The 19,095-nt window shown below is 49.5% G+C and overlaps 1 protein-coding gene across 1 annotated transcript in view; it reads left to right on the forward strand.

The window, feature by feature from the left end:
- Positions 1-18,463, forward strand: part of LOC124555334 — a 212,215-nt gene extending 193,752 nt beyond the window's left edge. Inside the window, exon 8 of the mRNA XM_047129212.1 lies at positions 14,521-18,463. Within this exon, the coding sequence (XP_046985168.1) occupies positions 14,521-14,736 (216 nt within the window). The 3' untranslated portion in view covers positions 14,737-18,463. The remainder of the gene's footprint in view (positions 1-14,520) is intronic.
- Positions 18,464-19,095: the final 632 nt, after the last annotated feature.

Below are 19,095 nucleotides of genomic sequence, written 5' to 3' on the forward strand. Positions count from 1 at the left end.
GTGCAAGAGTCTGTACAGCGGTCAAGTGGTGGTATTTTTATACCTGTTTCTGGTGGTCCTGTTACTTTGTTCCAACCGCCAGATGGATTGACTGCAACATTGTGTGCTAGCCATTCTATGCCTCTGCTGTCACTTTTGCTCAAATTGTCAGATTGCATCAAGGAGGTTGTGCAAGACATCTCCAATGCAATCACTTACATCACTGGAACTGCTATTCCCATTCCTGCAAGTCCCCTCCACTGCCAGCCAGTTCCATGGTGGACCTCAAGGCTTTGCAGTAGCGGTTCAAGATTGCCGAAGAGCCCTGCAACATTTCAAGCAACATTTTTCGTAGGCTAACCTTATCTCTTTCAAGTGACTTCATGCTAAGGCTCACTAGAGAATGCTTAGAGTGGTATGTCTCCTCCATGGGAACACACACATTTTCTTCCCAGGTGTGGGCTGAGCTCTGTAGTTTGCCGGGCTGCCATTGATTGACAGCTGTTAGAGGTCTTTGCCTTTAGAATGGTCTTTGTTCTGATGCATCAGTATTTGCCGAACACACATTGATCCACTTTGCAACAGAATTGGGGTCCGCTTATATGGCTACCTTTCTGCTGCAGGAATGAAAAGATGAAGCTGTCCCCATGTGTTTCATGCCCTGCCAAGCCCAATCATATAATGAACGTTTCAAATGATAGAGCACAGCAATCAATCGTCCTTTCCTTTCAGGTTTTATTAGGCAGATATAGGTTTTGGCTAGTACTTAGCCATTGTCAATGCACTATTTCATGGTATCAATGCATGTCCTAGTACGTCAGCCCCTATTGTTTGGGCTTCTGTCACAGTTAGTTCAAGATGAACCTTTGATTCGCTAGGAATTGCTTCAGGCTCCTGCCTCTTCTCACAATATGGCCCTAGGCCCTGATTCACTTTGTAATCAGATGATCTGGCATCTGAGTTTTACTCAAAGGCTGTATCAACCCATGGTCTTAAACCATATTTGGCTCAAAGATGTCTTCCCTTCCCAATGGTGAAATACTATCATTGTCATATTCCTTAAGCAGGGTAAAAACCCAACATCTGAGCAGCACCAACTGATTTGTGCCCCTCCCCTTTTCCCCAAAGCGCCCCACCTCTCTTTTGTGAGGACATGCTTGGCCATCATGGGGCCCCAGCACTACTTATCTTTCTGTGCTGCAATTCTGTCCTACTACTACGCATTTTTCCTCTTTGCATTTCCACTGGCTGATCATCTTGGTGCTGTCTGTGCGTGGGTATCATTTGTTATTTTGGACACTCATTCTCTTCTCTTCCAGCATTCTAAAAGTTTTTATTCTTATGAATATGATCCTTTCGTTGGTTTTCGCATGCTACTCCTTTTCCAAATTTTACAGAAGTGTGGATCTTGTAGGGAAGGTAACCTAATGTGATGTATGTTCCACTTTGTGTGCATTTGCTCTTTCCATCCTTCATTTCTTGTAAAAAAAACCAGCACGGTAGTCATTCTGTATGGAAGGGATCATAGGTCATAACGTATGAGCATTGTGGTGCCTGAGTTGGAAACTCCTCATGCAAGCAAAGGAGTATGTGTCCATCATGGCTGGGCCACTGGGACTCCTGGTAACAGTTTACTGACCAGGTTACTGTTGTTGTGGCTGGGTGGTGCCCATGGGGATAACCTCCATTTGGAGTGGATTATACTGTGACAGATGATGCACACATGAAGTGACTTTCTTGTGCTGTGTCTGCAGATGGGAAAGATTACAATGAAAAGAGATATGACCCCACGAAGTTACCTTCCCTGGCTACGCCGTGGAAAGAGGGACAAGCCAGATACCTTGGAGGAAAAACTTCACCCTATAATTGGTATATACTAGGACTGATGGGGGTACATTTACTGTAATGAAACCGTTATTTTTTATCAGAAACATTGGAAATAAATTGAAAGGAATATCGTCCAAGGGAAAGTTAAGTTTGTGGTGTGCAGGTGTGATGTGAGACCTTATGTCCAACCACCCATGAGGTGCTTCAGGTGTATATGCTGAGGGCGTATGTCATCGTGCTGCATGGCGGACTCAAAATACAGCAATTGTGGATGATCACTCTACGAAGGTAGCCCTTGTGAACATCCACCTTGGTGTATCAATTTCATAATCCTCACCATTCCCCAGTTTGCTCAGTTTTCAGGAAGGAGCAGAATATCCAGGAATATTAATAACTGCTTGTTGTACACTGAGCGACAGAATAAATATGAGCACCTACACCCTGTGTACATGATGATCAATTACACTATTACCACAACTGTCATCCCGCACCCCTCCCCCTTCCACAGCTTTCCCCAAACCAGGTCTCCCACCACCCTTCTCTCTCCCACAGTTCCTTCGGTATTTTCTGTGGGAACCACTTCCTGCACACGGCCGGAGAAGCATTCTCCTTTGGTGCCTACTGGTGACGATGCTCCCTCTCAGGATCCCTCTCCATGGCAATCCCAATACCGGAGGCCCGACACCAAACAGTTGCCGAAGGACCCACAGCCTTTCGGTTTCTGGACTATCTGCTCTTCGTGCTCTGTAACCTTACCAAAGGTTACAGAGGAGGAGGAGAAGAAGAATCAGCGCAAGGCTTCTCTGGTGTGTCACCTTCCCCCCCTCCCTATCCCCCCTCTTCCACTGTCCCCCTCCCCCCTCTTCCCCTGTCCAGCTCCCCCCTCCCCCTCTTCCCCCCTCCCCCTCTTCCCCCCTCCCCCTCTTCCCCCCTCCCCCTCTTCCCCCCTCCCCCTCTTCCCCCCTCCCCCTCTTCCCCCCTCCCCCTCTTCCCCCCTCCCCCTCTTCCCCCCTCCCCCTCTTCCCCCCTCCCCCTCTTCCCCGCTCCCCCTCTTCCCCGCTCCCCCTCTTCCCCGCTCCCCCTCTTCCCCGCTCCCCCTCTTCCCCGCTCCCCCTCTTCCCCGCTCCCCCTCTTCCCCGCTCCCCCTCTTCCCCGCTCCCCCTCTTCCCCGCTCCCCCTCTTCCCCGCTCCCCCTCTTCCCCGCTCCCCCTCTTCCCCGCTCCCCCTCTTCCCCGCTCCCCCTCTTCCCCGCTCCCCCACTTCCCCGCTCCCCCACTTCCCCGCTCCCCCCCTTCCCCGCTCCCCCCCTTCCCCGCTCCCCCCCCCCCCTCCCCGCTCCACCCGCCCCCCTCCCCGCTCCACCCGCCCCCCTCCCCGCTCCCCCCCTTCCCCGCTCCCCCCCTTCCCCGCTCCCCCCCTTCCCCGCTCCCCCCCTTCCCCGCTCCCCCCTTCCCCGCTCCCCCCCTTCCCCGCTCCCCCCCTTCCCCGCTCGCCCCCATCGCCCCTCCCCCCCCCATCGCCCCTCCCCCCCATCGCCCCTCCCCCCCATCGCCCCTCCCCCCCATCGCCCCTCCCCCCCATCGCCCCTCCCCCCCATCGCCCCTCCCCCCCATCGCCCCTCCCCCCCATCACCCCTCCCCCCCATCACCCCTCCCCCCCATCACCCCTCCCCCCCATCACCCCTCCCCCCCATCACCCCTCCCCCCCATCACCCCTCCCCCCATCACCCCTCCCCCCCCCCCTCATCACCCCTCCCCCCCCCCTCATCACCCCACCCCCCCCCCCCCCTCATCACCCCACCCCCCCTCATCACCCCCCCCCCCTCATCACCCCTCCCCCCCTCATCACCCCTCCCCCCTCATCACCCCTCCCCCCCTCATCACCCCTCCCCCCCTCATCACCCCTCCCCCCCTCATCACCCCTCCCCCCCTCATCACCCCTCCCCCCCTCATCACCCCTCCCCCCCTCATCACCCCTCCCCCCCTCATCACCCCTCCCCCCCTCATCACCCCCCCCCCCCTCATCACCCCTCACCCCCTCATCACCCCTCACCCCCTCATCACCCCTCACCCCCTCATAACCCCTCCCCCCCTCATAACCCCTCCCCCCCTCATAACCCCTCCCCCCCTCATAACCCCTCCCCCCCTCATAACCCCTCCCCCCCTCATAACCCCTCCCCCCTCATATCCCCCTCTCTCCCCTCTCATCCCCCTCTCTCCCCTCATATCCCCCTCTCTCCCCTCTCATCCCCCTCTCTCCCCTCCCCCTCTCTCCCCTCCCCCTCTCTCCCCTCTCATCCCCCACTCTCCCCTCTCCCCCCACTCTCCCCCTCCTCCCTCCCCCTCCCCCCCTCACCCTCCCCCCTCACACTCTTCGCCCCTCCCCCTCTTCGCCCCTCCCCCTCTTCGTCCCTCCCCCTCTTCGCCCCTCCCCCTCTTCGCCCCTCCCCCTCTTCGCCCCGCCTCCCCTTACCCCTCCCCTCCCCCTCCTTTCTCCCCTCCCCCTTCCCCCTCCCTTCCCCCTTCCCCCACACTTCCCCCACCGCCGCTCTTACCCCTCCGCCGCTCTTACCCCTCCACCGCTCTTACCCCTCCGCCGCTCTTACCCCTCCGCCGCTCTTACCCCTCCGCCGCTCTTACCCCTCCGCCGCTCTTACCCCTCCGCCGCCTTACCCCTCCGCCTCTTCCCCTTCTCCCCTCTTCCCCCTCCCCCCTCTTCATCCCCCCTTCTGCATCTTCCCCACCCCTCCCGCCTCTGCCCCTCCCCTCCCGCATCTTCCCCTCCTCTCCCCTCCCGCCTCTTCCCCTCCCCTCCCTCATCTTCCCCTCCTCTCCCCTCCCGCCTCTTCCCCTCCCTTCCCGCATCTTCCCCTCCCTCATCTTCCCCTCCTCTCCCCTCCCGCCTCTTCCCCTCCCTTCCCGCATCTTCCCCTCCCTTCCCGCCTCTTCCCCTCCCTTCCCGCCTCTTCCCCTCCCCTCCCGCCTCTTCCCCTCCCCTCCCGCCTCTTCCCCTCCCCTCCCGCCTCTTCCCCTCCCCTCCCGCCTCTTCCCCTCCCCTCCCGCCTCTTCCCCTCCCCTACCGCCTCTTACCCTACCGCCTCTTACCCTCCCACATCTTACCCTCCCGCATCTTACCCTCCCGCCTCTTCCCCTCCCCTCCCCTCCCGCCTCTTCCCCTCCCCTCCCCTCCCCTCCCGCCTCTTCCCCTCCCCTCCCCTCCCCTCCCGCCTCTTCCCCTCCCCTCCCCTCCCGCCTCCTCCCCTCCCCTCCCCTCCCCTCCCGCCTCTTCCCCTCCCCTCCCCTCCCGCCTCTTCCCCTCCCCTCCCCTCCCCTCCCGCCTCTTCCCCTCCCTTCCCCTCCCCTCCCGCCTCTTCCCCTCCCCTCCCGCCTCTTCCCCTCCCCTCCCCTCCCGCCTCTTCCCCTCCCCTCCCCTCCCCTCCCGCCTCTTCCCCTCCCCTCCCCTCCCCTCCCCTCCCCTCCCGCCTCTTCCCCTCCCCTCCCCTCCCCTCCCCTCCCCTCCCGCCTCTTCCCCTCCCCTCCCCTCCCCTCCCCTCCCGCCTCTTCCCCTCCCCTCCCCTCCCCTCCCCTCCCGCCTCTTCCCCTCCCCTCCCCTCCCCTCCCCTCCCGCCTCTTCCCCTCCCCTCCCCTCCCGCCTCTTCCCCTCCCCTCCCCTCCCGCCTCTTCCCCTCCCCTCCCCTCCCGCCTCTTCCCCTCCCCTCCCCTCCCCTCCCGCCTCTTCCCCTCCCCTCCCCTCCCGCCTCTTCCCCTCCCCTCCCCTCCCGCCTCTTCCCCTCCCCTCCCCTCCCCTCCCGCCTCTTCCCCTCCCCTCCCCTCCCCTCCCGCCTCTTCCCCTCCCGCCTCTTCCCCTCCCGCCTCTTCCCCTCCCGCCTCTTCCCCTCTTGGGGAAGGACACCTTACATGGTGCATCGTGTCCCTTGTGCATTGAGATCTTTAGCCCACTTTCTTGTTGAGGCATTGCAGTCCCGCTCATCCTCCATCTCTTCAGTAAGGACACCTTTCTGGGTGTGTTTTCCTCCACCCACTATGCAGTGTCATTTTCTGCCCCACCAACGGTCATGGAATTCTTTGCACCTCATATCCAGCACAGTAGCCAGTCCATAGTGGTGGGGCCGCCATGTACCCTGTTGGTTGTAGCCCCCTGACTACACCGACTGCGCCGTTAACTCCCCACGTATGCCAAGGAGTAGATGCCTGTCACCCTGGGCATCAGGATTCCTTGCAATGCTCATCCTGCCAGATGGCCTTTACTGCGGTTGGGTGGCGCCCGTGGGTAGGGCCCCTGGTCGAACCTCTGTGGTGTCAAGCCATATATACCTGCCTCAATGCGGCGCTTTAAGTGCTGGAAGTTCGGCCATATGTCTTCTGCTGTGCTTCCAGCGTCACATGTTGAGATTGTGGACATCTGTCACATCCCAATATTCCGTGTGCCCCATCTCCCATCTGTGTCAACTGCGGAGAGCATCATTCAGCTTGCTCACCAGACTACAGGATTTTACAGAAAGAGAGGAAAATCATGGAATATAAGACCCTGGCCCGACGACCTACACTGAGGCTAAGAGAAATTTGAGCGCCTACATCCTGTGGCTGTGACCCACTCTTACACCGCCACTATGAGAACAGCTATCGCCCCATCAGTTCCTCGCATTCCTGTCGCCTCTCAGAACCAGAAGACTACACCTGCCCCCTTGATGGTGGGGGGCAACTTTCCACCCTGTTGCTCCTGCACCACCTACTTCGGGAGCTGCTCCCCCGAACCATCGGGGATGTCAGTGACCATTTCTGAGCTGGAGAAGCATAAGTCTTCTTCGGCTCCTCTCACTAGGAAGGGGTCCCTTGGGTCACTCCCTTCCCAGGTTTCTGAAAGTGGGAATGATGACACCCACCAGTGGCTGAAGAGTCCGAAAGCGGCTGGTCATAGGGCTTCATGCTCATCCTCAGTCCCGGAGACTGAATCAGTGAAGTCCTCCCAGCCAGGGAAACCCAAGGAGCAGTGAGAGAAATCCAATAAGAAAATCCCTAAGACCAACGAAATAGCCGTGGCACCCACACCACCACTACCTACAAGCTCTGTGTCTGCAGCTGGGGACCTAGATCTCGTTGGATCCACAGACACAATGGATATAGACTGCTTAGGCAAAATGTTGGTGGCAGCAAGTGACCCTGAGGTGTAAACGCGTTCCCAGTCTCACAATGACGACATCCCCCAGTGGAATTGCGGCGGTTTTTTCCACTGCCTGGCTGAGCTACGGCAGCTGTTAAGCTTTACACCTGCTTTCTGCATTGCCCTCCAGGAAACCTGGTTCCCAGCAATGTGGATCCCTGCCTTCTGCGGCTATAAGGGATACTACAGGAACCATAGCGACTATAATCGAGTGTCAGATGGTGTTTGCGTTTATGTCCTAAACTCAGTCTGTAGTGTACCTGTGCCCCTTCAAACCCCTTTTGAAGCTGTGGCTGTCAGAATAAGGACAACACAGGAAATAACTGTCTGCAAGGTACATCTCCCTCCAGATGGTGCCGTATCCCTGAATGTACTAGCTGCACTGATTGATGAACTCCCTAAACCTTTCCTGCTTTTGGGAGATTTTAACGCCCAGAACCCCTTGTGGTGTGGCACCGTGCTTACTGGCCGAGGCAGAGATGTCGAAAATTTACTGTCGCAATTCGGCCTCTGCCTCTTAAATAATGGGGCCACCACACATTTCATTGTGGCTCATGGTAGTTACTTGGCCATTTATTTATCAATTTGCAGCCCAGGACTTCTCCCATTTATCCACTGGAGATCACATGATGACCTGTGTGATAGTGACCACTTCCCCATCTTCCTGTCACTGCCCCAGTGTCAGGTCCACAGAAGCCTGCCCAGATGGGCTTCAAACAAGGCAGACTGGAAAACTTTTACCTCTGCTGTCTCCGTTGAATCTCCCTCACACAGTAACATCGACATGATGGTTTAACAGATGACAACAACAATCGTTTCTTCCCTGGAGCACCTTATAGCCTTGAAACAGCTCCATGCCTGCGTTCGCCACCGTATCAAACAACGCAAGCAGGAGTGCTGTGAGAGATAGGTCTCGACCGTTGGGTGCCATACGTCACCTTCCCAAGTCTGGGCAAAGATAAAACTTGTTTTCAGGTACCAGACCCCCAACAGGTGTCCCCGCTGTTAACAAAAATGGTGTGTTATCTACTGACGCAAACGCGATTGCTGAGCACCTCTATGTCGGAGAATTGCCCCACAGCCATTCACACTCTAACGGCGGCTGGAAGGGAAAGTTCTATCATTCACTACATGCCACAGTGAATACTATAACACCCCATTTACAGAGTGGGAACTCCTCAGTGCCCTTGCACATTGCCCGACACAGCTCCTGGGCCATATCGGATCCACAGTCAGATGAGTAAACATCTCTCATCTGACTACAAGCAAAATCTTCTCGTCATCTTCAACCAGATCTGGTGGGATGGTGTCTTTCCACTGCAATGGCAGGAGAGCACCATCATTCTGGTGCTCAAACCTGATAAAAGCCATCTTGATGTGGATAGCTATCAGCTCATCAGCCTCAACAACATTCTTTGTAATCTGCTGGAAAGTATGGTGTGTTGGCAGTTGGGTTGGCAGTTGGGTTGGGTCGTGGGGTCACGTGACCTACTGCCTTTTTTTACGAAAAGCGTATGACACAACCTGGCGACATCATATCCTTGCCACATTATACGAGTGAGGTCTCCAAGGCCCGCTCCCAATTTTTATCCAAAATTTCATGTCACTTCGTACTTTCCGTACCCAAGTTGGTGCCTCCCATAGTTCCCCCCATATCTAGGAGAATGGGGCCTGTAGGGCTCTGTATTGAGTGTCTCTATTTTTAGTGGCTATTAACTGTCTAGCAGCAGCTGTAGGGCCATCCCTCTCACCTTCTCTGTATGCAGATGACTTCTGCATTTCGTACTGCTCCACCAGCATTGGTGTTGCTGAGCAGCATCTACACGAAGCCATCCACAAGGTGCAGTCATGGGCTCTATCCCACAGTTTCCAAGTTTTCGGCCACAAAGTCGTTTGTTATGCTGTTCTGTCGGCATCGCACCATTCATCCAGAACCAGGACTTTACCTTCATGATGATCCACTCACTGTAGTGGAGACATATCGATTCTTAGGACTAGTTTTCGATGCCCGATTGACGTGGCTTCCGCATCTTCGTCAGCTGAAGCAGAAGTGCTGGCAGCACAACAATGTCCTCTGCTGCCTGAGCAACACCAATGGGGTGCAGATCACTCTATGCGGCTGCAGCTCTATAGAGCCCCTGTTCAACTCCACCTTGACTACGGGAGTCTGGTTTATGGTTCGGCGGGACCCTCAATGTTGAGTTTATCGACCCAGTGCACCACTGTGGCATTCGCCTAGTGACAGGAGCTTTTAGGACAAGTCCGGACACCAGCGTCCTGGTGGAGGCCGGAGTCCCTCCATTGCAGGTCAGGCGTGCACACTGCTGCACAGTCACATTGCACCTGTTCGTAGTTCTCCTGCGCATCTGGATCACCATCTCCTTTTCCCACCCACGGCAGTTCATCTCCCGCATCAGCGGCCCAGGTCTGGGCTTCCTTCTTTCCGAACTGGAGTCCTTGCCTTTACCACTGAGGTCTTAGGACTAGTTTTCGATGCCCGATTGACGTGGCTTCCGCATCTTCGTCAGCTGAAGCAGAAGTGCTGGCAGCACAACAATGTCCTCTGCTGCCTGAGCAACACCAATGGGGTGCAGATCACTCTATGCGGCTGCAGCTCTATAGAGCCCCTGTTCAACCCCACCTTGACTACACCTCCATGGTGTACATCTAGGCTGCGGCTTTGCCTGGACCTTTCACATGGCCCTAAGGATTCAGTTAACCCCACAGCTCCCTGCAGCCACTTCCTCTCAATTCTTGACATGTACCGAGGCCACAAAGTGGTTTACACCGACTGCTCGATGGCTGATGCTTGCGTCAGCTTCGCATATGTCCGTGGAGGGGATATTGAGCAGCATTCCTTGCCCGCTGGCTGCAGTGTTTTCACTGCCAAGCTGGTTGTTATATCTCGTGCTCTTGAGCACATCCGTTCATGCCCTGTGGAGTCTTTTCTTCTGTGTACTGACTCCTTGAGCAGCCTACAAGCTATCAACCAGTGCTACCCTTGTCATCCTTTGGTAGCGACCATTCAGGCGTCCATCTATGCCCTGGAATGGTTCAGTCGGGTTTGTCTGGACCCCAGGTCACGTCAGAATCCCAGGCTACGAACTTGCCAACAGGCTACGTAGAAACTGCTTATGGAGATCGCCTTCTCTGGAACTGACCTGCATTCAGTACTACGCCGCAAGGTTTTGCATCTTTGGGAGACGTAATGTCATAATTTCAGCACGCACAACAAACTGCATGCCATTAAGAAGACTATGAATGTGTGGCAGTCCTCCATGTGGGCCTCTTGCAGGGGCTCTGTGGTTCTGTCGGCTCCGCATTGGCCATGCTTGGTTGACACACGACTACCTCCTGCACTGTGATGGCCCACCTCAGTGTTGATGCGGCGCCCAGCTGACAGTGATTCGTATCTTGGTGAGCTGTCCTCCTTTGGCTGCCCTGCGACAGACTCTTCAGTTACCGGACTCGTTGCCATTAATTTTAGCTGATAATGCCTCATTGGCTAATTTTGTTTTACATTTTACACATGACGGTGGGTTTTATCATCCTGTATAAGTGTTACTGCATGCCCTTTATCCCTTTGTGTTCTCCACTCGTAATTCTTTTAGGGTGTTTTAGGGTGGATGTTTTAATGTGTCACAGAGTGGATGGCTTTTCCTTTTTATTCTCATGGTTGCCCAGCCACGTCATCTGCTCTCTTGTTTTTACTCCTTCTACCTGATTCTTCTATCTGTGGTTTTCTTTTCCTATTTTGTCCATTGTAGTGTTGGCTGTCCTTCTGTGGTCGTTCTGGTTCTTCCTTTCTCCTATTATTGTGCTTTCCATCTCTCTCTCTCTCTCTCTCTCTCTCTCTCTCTCTCTCTCTCTCTCTCTCTCTCTTCCCCCCCCCCCCTTTTTCTTGGTGGGGTGGGCGGGGGACAAGGGACCAATGATCTTGCAATTTGGTCCCTTCCCCCTCCCCCCCCCCCCTCCTCTTTTAAACCAACCAACCGTCATCACATTGGACTCGCCTTCCATAACTAGGGCTATCAAGGCCCCCTACCGTATTTTATTCATCATTTTTTTATCCCACTGGTGGTTCCGGGTTAGTCAGCACTTCACTCATCTCCCCACGGTTCCAAGAGAATGGCATCCCACAGAGTTCTGTGTTGAGAGTCACACTCTTCATCACCTTCAATGGGCTAGTGACATTTGTTGGGCCGCTAGTCACCCTTGCGTCATATGTCAGCTATTTTTGCATTTGATACAGCATCTACTTGGTAGCCTCTGCTGAGTGCCATGTCCAAGGTGCCATCCGGTGGGCCTCTGCTTGGGCTCTTCACCATGGTTTCCAGTTCTCTTCTACAAAAACGACGGTCATGCATTTTTGCCATTGCACCACAGTCCATTCTGATCCAGAACTCTACTTAAGTACCAAGCTGACTTGGCTGCCCCATATTCATCACTTGAAGACTAGCTGCATGTGGAAGCTCAACACTCTCTGCTTCCTTGCCCATACATCTTGTGGTTCAGATCATTCTGCTCTTATCTGTATTTACTGGGCCCTGGTTTCATCCCAATTGGACTGTGGTTTCCAGGTTTATGGCTGGATGGCTCCTTCAGCTTAGAAACTGTTTGAACCCAGCCCATCATCGTGGCATGCATCTGGCCACTGGTGCCTTTAGGACAGTCTCCTTGCCGAAGATGGTACTACCTCTTGGTCTCCTATGTAATCACCCTCCAACAATTCCTGATCATCCCACATATCTCATTCTCTTTACATAGGACAGATGTTGTCCTGATTCCCACCCACAGGCAGGATTACCAGATTGAGTGCACCATGCTTCCTTCTGCCAGGAGCACTCTACATCCTTCTTGGACTGTGCTTCCCACGTTTTCTCATGTAGTCCCAGTTTGGTGATGCCCAGGCCACGGATTAGAACCAATCCTTTCCAAGGTCCTAAAGTTTGTCAACCACACAAACTTTCTGTGTCTGTTATATCCAGGTTTTAGAGTTCCACGTTGCTACCATTCTTTATATAGACAACTCTAAAACTGTTGATCAGATGGGATATGATTTACATTTACTGTCAGTATGTAATCCCATTCACTGCCAGGAACATAGTGTGGTTACAGCAGAGCTGACAGCTGGTAGCGGAGTTCTCTGTTTTATTAAATGGGCTTCCCTCAGTGTTGTTTTAATATATGATGACTCAGTGAATAGTCTCCAGGATCAGGATGGCTGGGGGTGGGACGACTCTTGTCTCGTGCAGAGCCCCGGGGATGCCCACCTAATACCTTACATATTTCTCTCCTCTGGTTTTTATTATTGACTGTCCAACTAATGTCTGTTATGTTTTAGCTCTTTCACTTTCTAGAATCTGCCAACTAGGAGACTATCTTTGCTCAGTAACAGTCTTAGCCCTTCCTCAGGCTGGCCGTGGTCGGATGCAGGTGGGGTCTTCCGTGCTATTGAATGCGCCAATGGAGATCACTCGTCTGCTGTAACCTATGTACTGGCTCAATCCATACACTTCTCCATAAATTCTGCCTCAGCTCTGGCATTAGTATTGCTTTCAATGTCTCAGTCTTTCTGCTACTACGTACTTCAATTGTAAGAACACGTACGTTACTAATTGTGGATGACCTATCCCTGGATCTATGCACTCATGACCTATTCGTACCTAAAGCCTCAGTCAACCATCCAACCCAGACTAATCAAAATGCTCTTTACCTAATTGAGGATAATCATCTGTTTTATAACATTACCATGATAAAAGTTTGCTGCTTTTGTAGCAAAAGCAGTAGGCTTTTCCTGCTGTCATGAAATGTGGGCTTTGGGATGGCTCTGACAAAAGTGCATCCTATATCGAGGTACAAAGTAGAGTAGTGAATGGAAAGAAAGAGTACTATTCTCATTACAGTGGTATCACAACAAAGACAGTATATCCTTCTTGATTTTAAATTGCCAGTTCCTTGTTATTTTCTGGATGTGTGTTGGCTCCTCAGAGTTATTGCCATGGTCAGTGGTTGTGTTCAGTGCATACTAGATGGCACTTATTCGTCCTTCACCAGTCCAATGGGTGGCTTTACATTTGTGTGCACTCATATTTGTGCCGTGTGTTGCCTCTCACAGTTTATTATATAAACATTACAAAACAAATAAGTCTTAATACACAAATATACTACAAGTAAAAAGTAAAATCAAATTCCTGTCGAGCCAAAAATAACAAATACAGTCACATGACAGAACATATAATATTTTAGCTCTACGCGTCAGTGTGAAGTGAATTAGTGATGTTCCCAAATGGAATGTTACGTACCAATGTGTGTGTGTTGGATGTGAACACTTTCGAAAAATACTGGCGATACGAAAATGGTTGTGTAATTTGTTCACGATATCGCTGCCTTTTTGTAAAATGATCTCAGTAATAATTATATTAAGTCTTGAAATTGACTGTCCCAGAAAATCACATTGTGCAGGTCAGGTGGTATGGTGCAAAAGTATGGAACACAGATCTATGCAAGTTGACTGCATTTTTCATAATACCCTAATGAGTCAATCTCCTTATTTGTTCCCTGTAGCTTCATGTGAGTTACAGCAACTGTCATAGAAAATCAGCTTGCAAAGGTTCTGGTTGCTTATTTGCATCATTTAACTTTATTAAGCGTGGCATGTAGTAGTAGTAGAAAATGGTGATTAAATATTTTGTTCTCCTCTGATAATACACTGCCATCTTTTCATTCTCCCAAAGTAGAGCTGGACCATCATTTTGCCCTGCCACTTTACAATTGAGATAATCATATGAAAGCGCTCTTGTTTACTGGGTGGCCCTAATGTATTTGATAACACTCCTGTAGTTCACAAGCTTGTCTGTGATGAAACTTTGTAAATATGTTGAGTGTTTCTCTTTCTTCATTCCATTATTTAGCATGTGCAACAAGCTCCTGTTTATCCAGGATAATTTGGACCCAAGACAGTGTGAATAATTGAAAAACATATAATCCAATATACACAGTTTTTAACAAAAACTGCATTTTACTGTATTTACAAAACATGCTAAAGTCACACTTAAAAACGTACTGAATTATTTCAGTATTACCAACCAGAAATGAGAATTTTATTTACAAAATAGTCCTTAAAACACAGTGTAATTCATATCGTTTGCCTCCTGTTCACATTTGGGAAATAATCATACAATTATTTCTGTTTCAATTCTCATTCCCTTCTTTCTGACGACCATATTTTCTGGAGAGTCAAAATGTGAGTATAATCCAGAGCTTTGTTCTGCATACTCCAGTTGATCAGGGCATATCAGTGCTTTGGTGCAAGTGATAAAATGTGAATCGCACAGATAATAGTGTGTTGTAAACAAAAATACTCACTTATTGTAGTAGGAATACTTAAAGCCTAGATTTTTTTAAAAAAATGCAGAACTATACAGTGTTAATCCATACATTTTTAACTGGGAAGGTTTTTTTAAGAAATCTTCACATTAGTGAAGTGCACTTGTCAATTGAATAATTTTTGTTTTATTGATTTCTTTACAGGAGGTGGGGCCCATTGTGAAGAACAGGCAAATGTATCGAACTACGTTTACCATTCGGTCAAATGACGTATTTCAGTTTCTAAAAGTATTACTTGTGAAAGGTATTCTTACAATGCCGTTATCACCATATATTGAAAGAATAATAACCCTTGGGAAAAATACAATAATAATAATGCCTCAAAATATTATTACATCACAAGTGGAAGATCAACGCTGAATTGATACACAAAGTACTAGTGTACACTTCCTTGAAAGATGTGCTGCCCATTTAATTAATGTTTTGTCTGAAGACAGTAACAGTCTTCCATGCCATACTTCTGAAAATGTTATTCACTAGTAGTTAGCAAATACTAATGTACTCTTTTTTTTTTTTTTTTATTGAAGTCCGTAGATTTTAGTTGAAAATTCTGGATTATTGTATGATCAGCTAATAATGTGAAGCACACTTAAGTAATAATTAGGGTATGTATGACTGCCTTCTTAATAAAAGACAAAGCGTTCCAAAGAATGGAGTGAGGCGTTGGTGTGTAGTGATGCCAGTATGTTTTAAAAATTATGGCAATGAAATTTCATTGGATGTGTATAAATTAAGGCATAAAGAATAATAGAGGTGTTGAGTTTTGAAACACACAGACAAGACCAAGAACTTAGAGAAATCGTGCACAAACGACTAAGTAGTGTCAGCGGACTACATGAGGCCATGACACCAGCTCGACTGGAGTGAGGGGTTGTATGGTGTGATGTGGGTGATGGGAGAAAGGAGACAGGGAGTGGGAGGGAGGGTTGAGGAAGGTTGGCAAATGGCTGCAAAGGAGAGGCAGCAGGTGCATAGGAAAGGAATGCAGAACAAGCACAGGCATCAACATTGGTGAGCACAGGCAATGCGAGATGACGTTAAGGAGTTGACTGGGAGGGGGAGCTGAACAGAGGAAGACTGGGGTAGAGCTTGTGGCTACAGGATGAACGAAGTTAAGATCCTGGGGTATACGTGGATGTGGAGGTGCTTGTAGAGCAGGGGGCTAGCAGAGATCTTGGCTGGGAGGATTGCAAGATTGAAAGGTGTACTGCAAGTCAACTCCCACTACATAAGTGAGAGAAGCTGGTGTTACGGAGAAGAATCCACATAGTGTGTGTTGTGCTCAGCATCCTGTTCCTCCTGTAGGAGATAAACACTGTCCTTGGCCACTTTTGTGACAGTGTCCAGTCATTCGGATGGACAGTTAATTGGGTGTCATGATGTCATCAAATGCTTTTTGATGACTCAGCATGTTTAAGTCTTCTCAGAGTTGTCAGCTCTCCTCCTCAAATTATTGTTTCACAAATCAAAGGCTGATGCACTTGAACAAGGTGTGAAGTGTCTTAAGTACCTTTAAAAATGTAAAATGAACTTTCCTACAATCTCATCATCTCACACTTCATACATGATGCATGGTGGTACTTAAAGTGCTGCAAAGTGTGTTTAAGGTGTGATGTACAAACAGTGTTAATGATGGCAATGGATACGGGGTTCCATTCTCTTGACTGTCACTGTAGTGAGCCAATCGACCAATAGATCTTCAGTGCACTGTGACATCTTAGTTGCTGGTGAGCACCATGCGAGCAATATTAGGTTTCGATATTGGTGTGCTCCTCATCCCTCAGCCCTACATACTGGTGAAAAAATTTACCAAGTTCCTTATACTTTGAGCTCCTTCCATGAGTTTGTGCAATGACTAGCTCACGAATATTAAATTTGGGTTCCTATCTATCTATTATTGGCATTAATCTGCAGTCTGCTTCCAACAATTTCCTATTTAGTCTTGCTTCAGGTACTCCAACAGCCAAAAAGTTTATATCTTAACTTCAAAATCAACCAATCTTCTAATGAAATCAGAACAGTATGGGACATAATTAGGAGTGAAACAGGTGCCCACTGTGCCAACAAAACTGAAGACATCATCTTATATATTGATGATAATTGTATAAGCAACCAAGAGATAAATGCAAAACTCTTCACTGACAATTTCTTAATTATTGCTGAGCAAATAAGCTACAATGGCTCCTTAGAAAGTGCCATTCAGATACTGAAACACCATTTTCCTAATCCTATAAGGGATATAAGTGTATCCTCCCAGAACTAGAAATGAAATGACTAAAATCATTGCCTCTTTAGAAAGCAAAGGATCATCAGATGTAGAAAATATTTACAACAAACTTCTACAAGTATGCTCAGATTAATTATGTAAAGCTTTGGCACACATATTTAATGGTTTTGTATATCAGGTGTGACATTACCTAATAGTTTTCAGCTGAGTTACAGCTCTCAAACTGGCAGTCCACACGAGTAAACCATCTGCTAATTTATCCTCAGATGCAGAGACTGCCTTTGTTTTATGGGCTACCAAAGATCCAGAAAACAGGTTGTATTTGTTTCGTTTTGAACACTATTGGGTCACCAACTTACAGACTGGCAAAGCATGATGTGTGCTTCACATCAAGAACATTGGTGATTTTATCAACCAAATTAAACATCTGCATCTTGGTCAAGATGATATATTGGTCAGCTTTGAAGTTGTCTCCTTATTTACACTCCCTGTCAAAGATTGCATAGGTCTCCTCTCCCAGTTACTCAATTGCACAATTGTGGGATTGTTTAAGCACATGTTGAAATCATCATATTTCATATATGACAGCCAGTATTTCCATCAGTTTAATGGTGTCCGATGGAAAGTCTGTTAGCTCCATCTATAGTCAACCATTTTATGGAGAAATCCAAAGACGTCACTTGGGATACAGCTCCAGATAAGCCAAGTTGCTTTTATCGTTACGTCAATGACACTTTTAATATCTGGTCCCACAGATGTGAAAAATGGGAAGACCTATTAGAACACCTGAAAGGCATTCACAGCCACATTAGGTTTATGATGGAAGTAGAGATAGATGATGAATTGACCTTCCTTGATATCCTTGTTCACCACACAATGTGCACAGGAAACCTGCACTCACGGATCGGTACCTGCAGGCTCTTAGCCACCACCATCCAGCACAAAAAGTGGCATTCCGAACACCTTTGTCCACCATGCTAAATTCGTCTGTCACTGAAAATCTGCCACTAGAACTAAGCCACCTCCTAAGTTTTCTGGGAAAATGGCTGCAATCACCTCCCGGTATCACAGAGATACCTGCCTTTCTGTAGCACAGTGTCGGGAAGGACTAGCTGGCTCCTAAAGATACAAAACATCCCATCAGTGTTCAGACCCCAGCAAAAATACAACAGATTATGAGATCTGTGAAGGACGAACTAGATCTTAGAACACCTGGTGTGTACAAAATTCAGTGTCAATGTGGTTGCTAATATGTTGACCAAACAGTATGCACTTGGAGCAACACCAGATGGAACACGAGAGGTGCTTATGGCCTACGCTGTCTGGAAAAAATCAACTGTGGCAGAACACAGTTTAGAAAATCAACACCAAATTCTATTGGATAAAACTTCTGTCATTATGAGAATGGAGGGATTTTGGGATAGTGTCATAAAAGAAGCGGTAGAAATAAAAATATCTGAAAACACCATCAACAAGAACGGTGGTTTGCAGCTCAATACAGCCTGGAATCCAGCCATTGTGAGGTTGAAGTGGACACAACAGAGCAGGATGAAAATAGTACCAGATTTCTCAAGGAAGAGAGCACTAAATCACATCACAGCTAGCAGCACGGCTATGTAATAGTGAGGCCACAGTTACATTCCAGTCATTTACATCTTGACAATAGCTGAGGAGAGCTCAGTCAAGAGCTCATGAGATTTTAACCCTTTGACACAGCTGGAAGCCTGAGAAGACTCCTATTAATTTCCTGATCTACATTTATACTCCGCAAGCCACCCAACGGTGTGTGGTGGAGGGCACTTTACGTGCCACGGTCATTACCTCCCTTTTCTGTTCCAGTCGCGTATGGTTCGCGGGAAGAACGACTGTCTGAAAGCCTCCGTACGCGTTCGAATCTCTCTAATTTTACATTCGTGATCTCCTCGGGAGGTATAAGTAGGGGGAAGCAATATATTCGATACCTCATCCAGAAACGCACCTTCTCGAAACCTGGTGAGCAAGCTACACCGCGATGCAGAGCGCCTCTCTTGCAGAGTCTGCCACATGAGTTTGCTAAACATCTCCGTAACGCTATCACGGTTACCAAATAACCCTGTGACGAAACGTGCTGCTCTTCTTTGTATCTTCTCTATCTCCTCCGTCAACCCGATCTGGTACGGATCCCACACTGATGAGCATTACTCAAGTATAGGTCGAATGAGTGTATGATGCTCATACTTCAAGCAACTGGACTATGCACAACTCTGTTTAAAAAATGATAGCTTGATAATGTCATAGGATCGAGCTGCACATCCCTTATTTCATGCCCAGCAGCTGACTTGCTGCAAATAATAATCTGAAGCTGTGATGCTCCTGTCAAATAGGTGTATGCATTGGCCAGAACTGTGAATTAAGAAAATACACAGAAACATAAAATAAAAAATAAATGAATAATTAAAAAAAGTTATACTCTAATGTTTGTAATTGATGTAGATAACAGAGAAAAATGATGA

The sequence above is a fragment of the Schistocerca americana genome, chromosome X (assembly GCF_021461395.2).
Source record: "Schistocerca americana isolate TAMUIC-IGC-003095 chromosome X, iqSchAmer2.1, whole genome shotgun sequence".
Classification (NCBI taxonomy): Eukaryota; Metazoa; Arthropoda; class Insecta; order Orthoptera; family Acrididae; genus Schistocerca; species Schistocerca americana.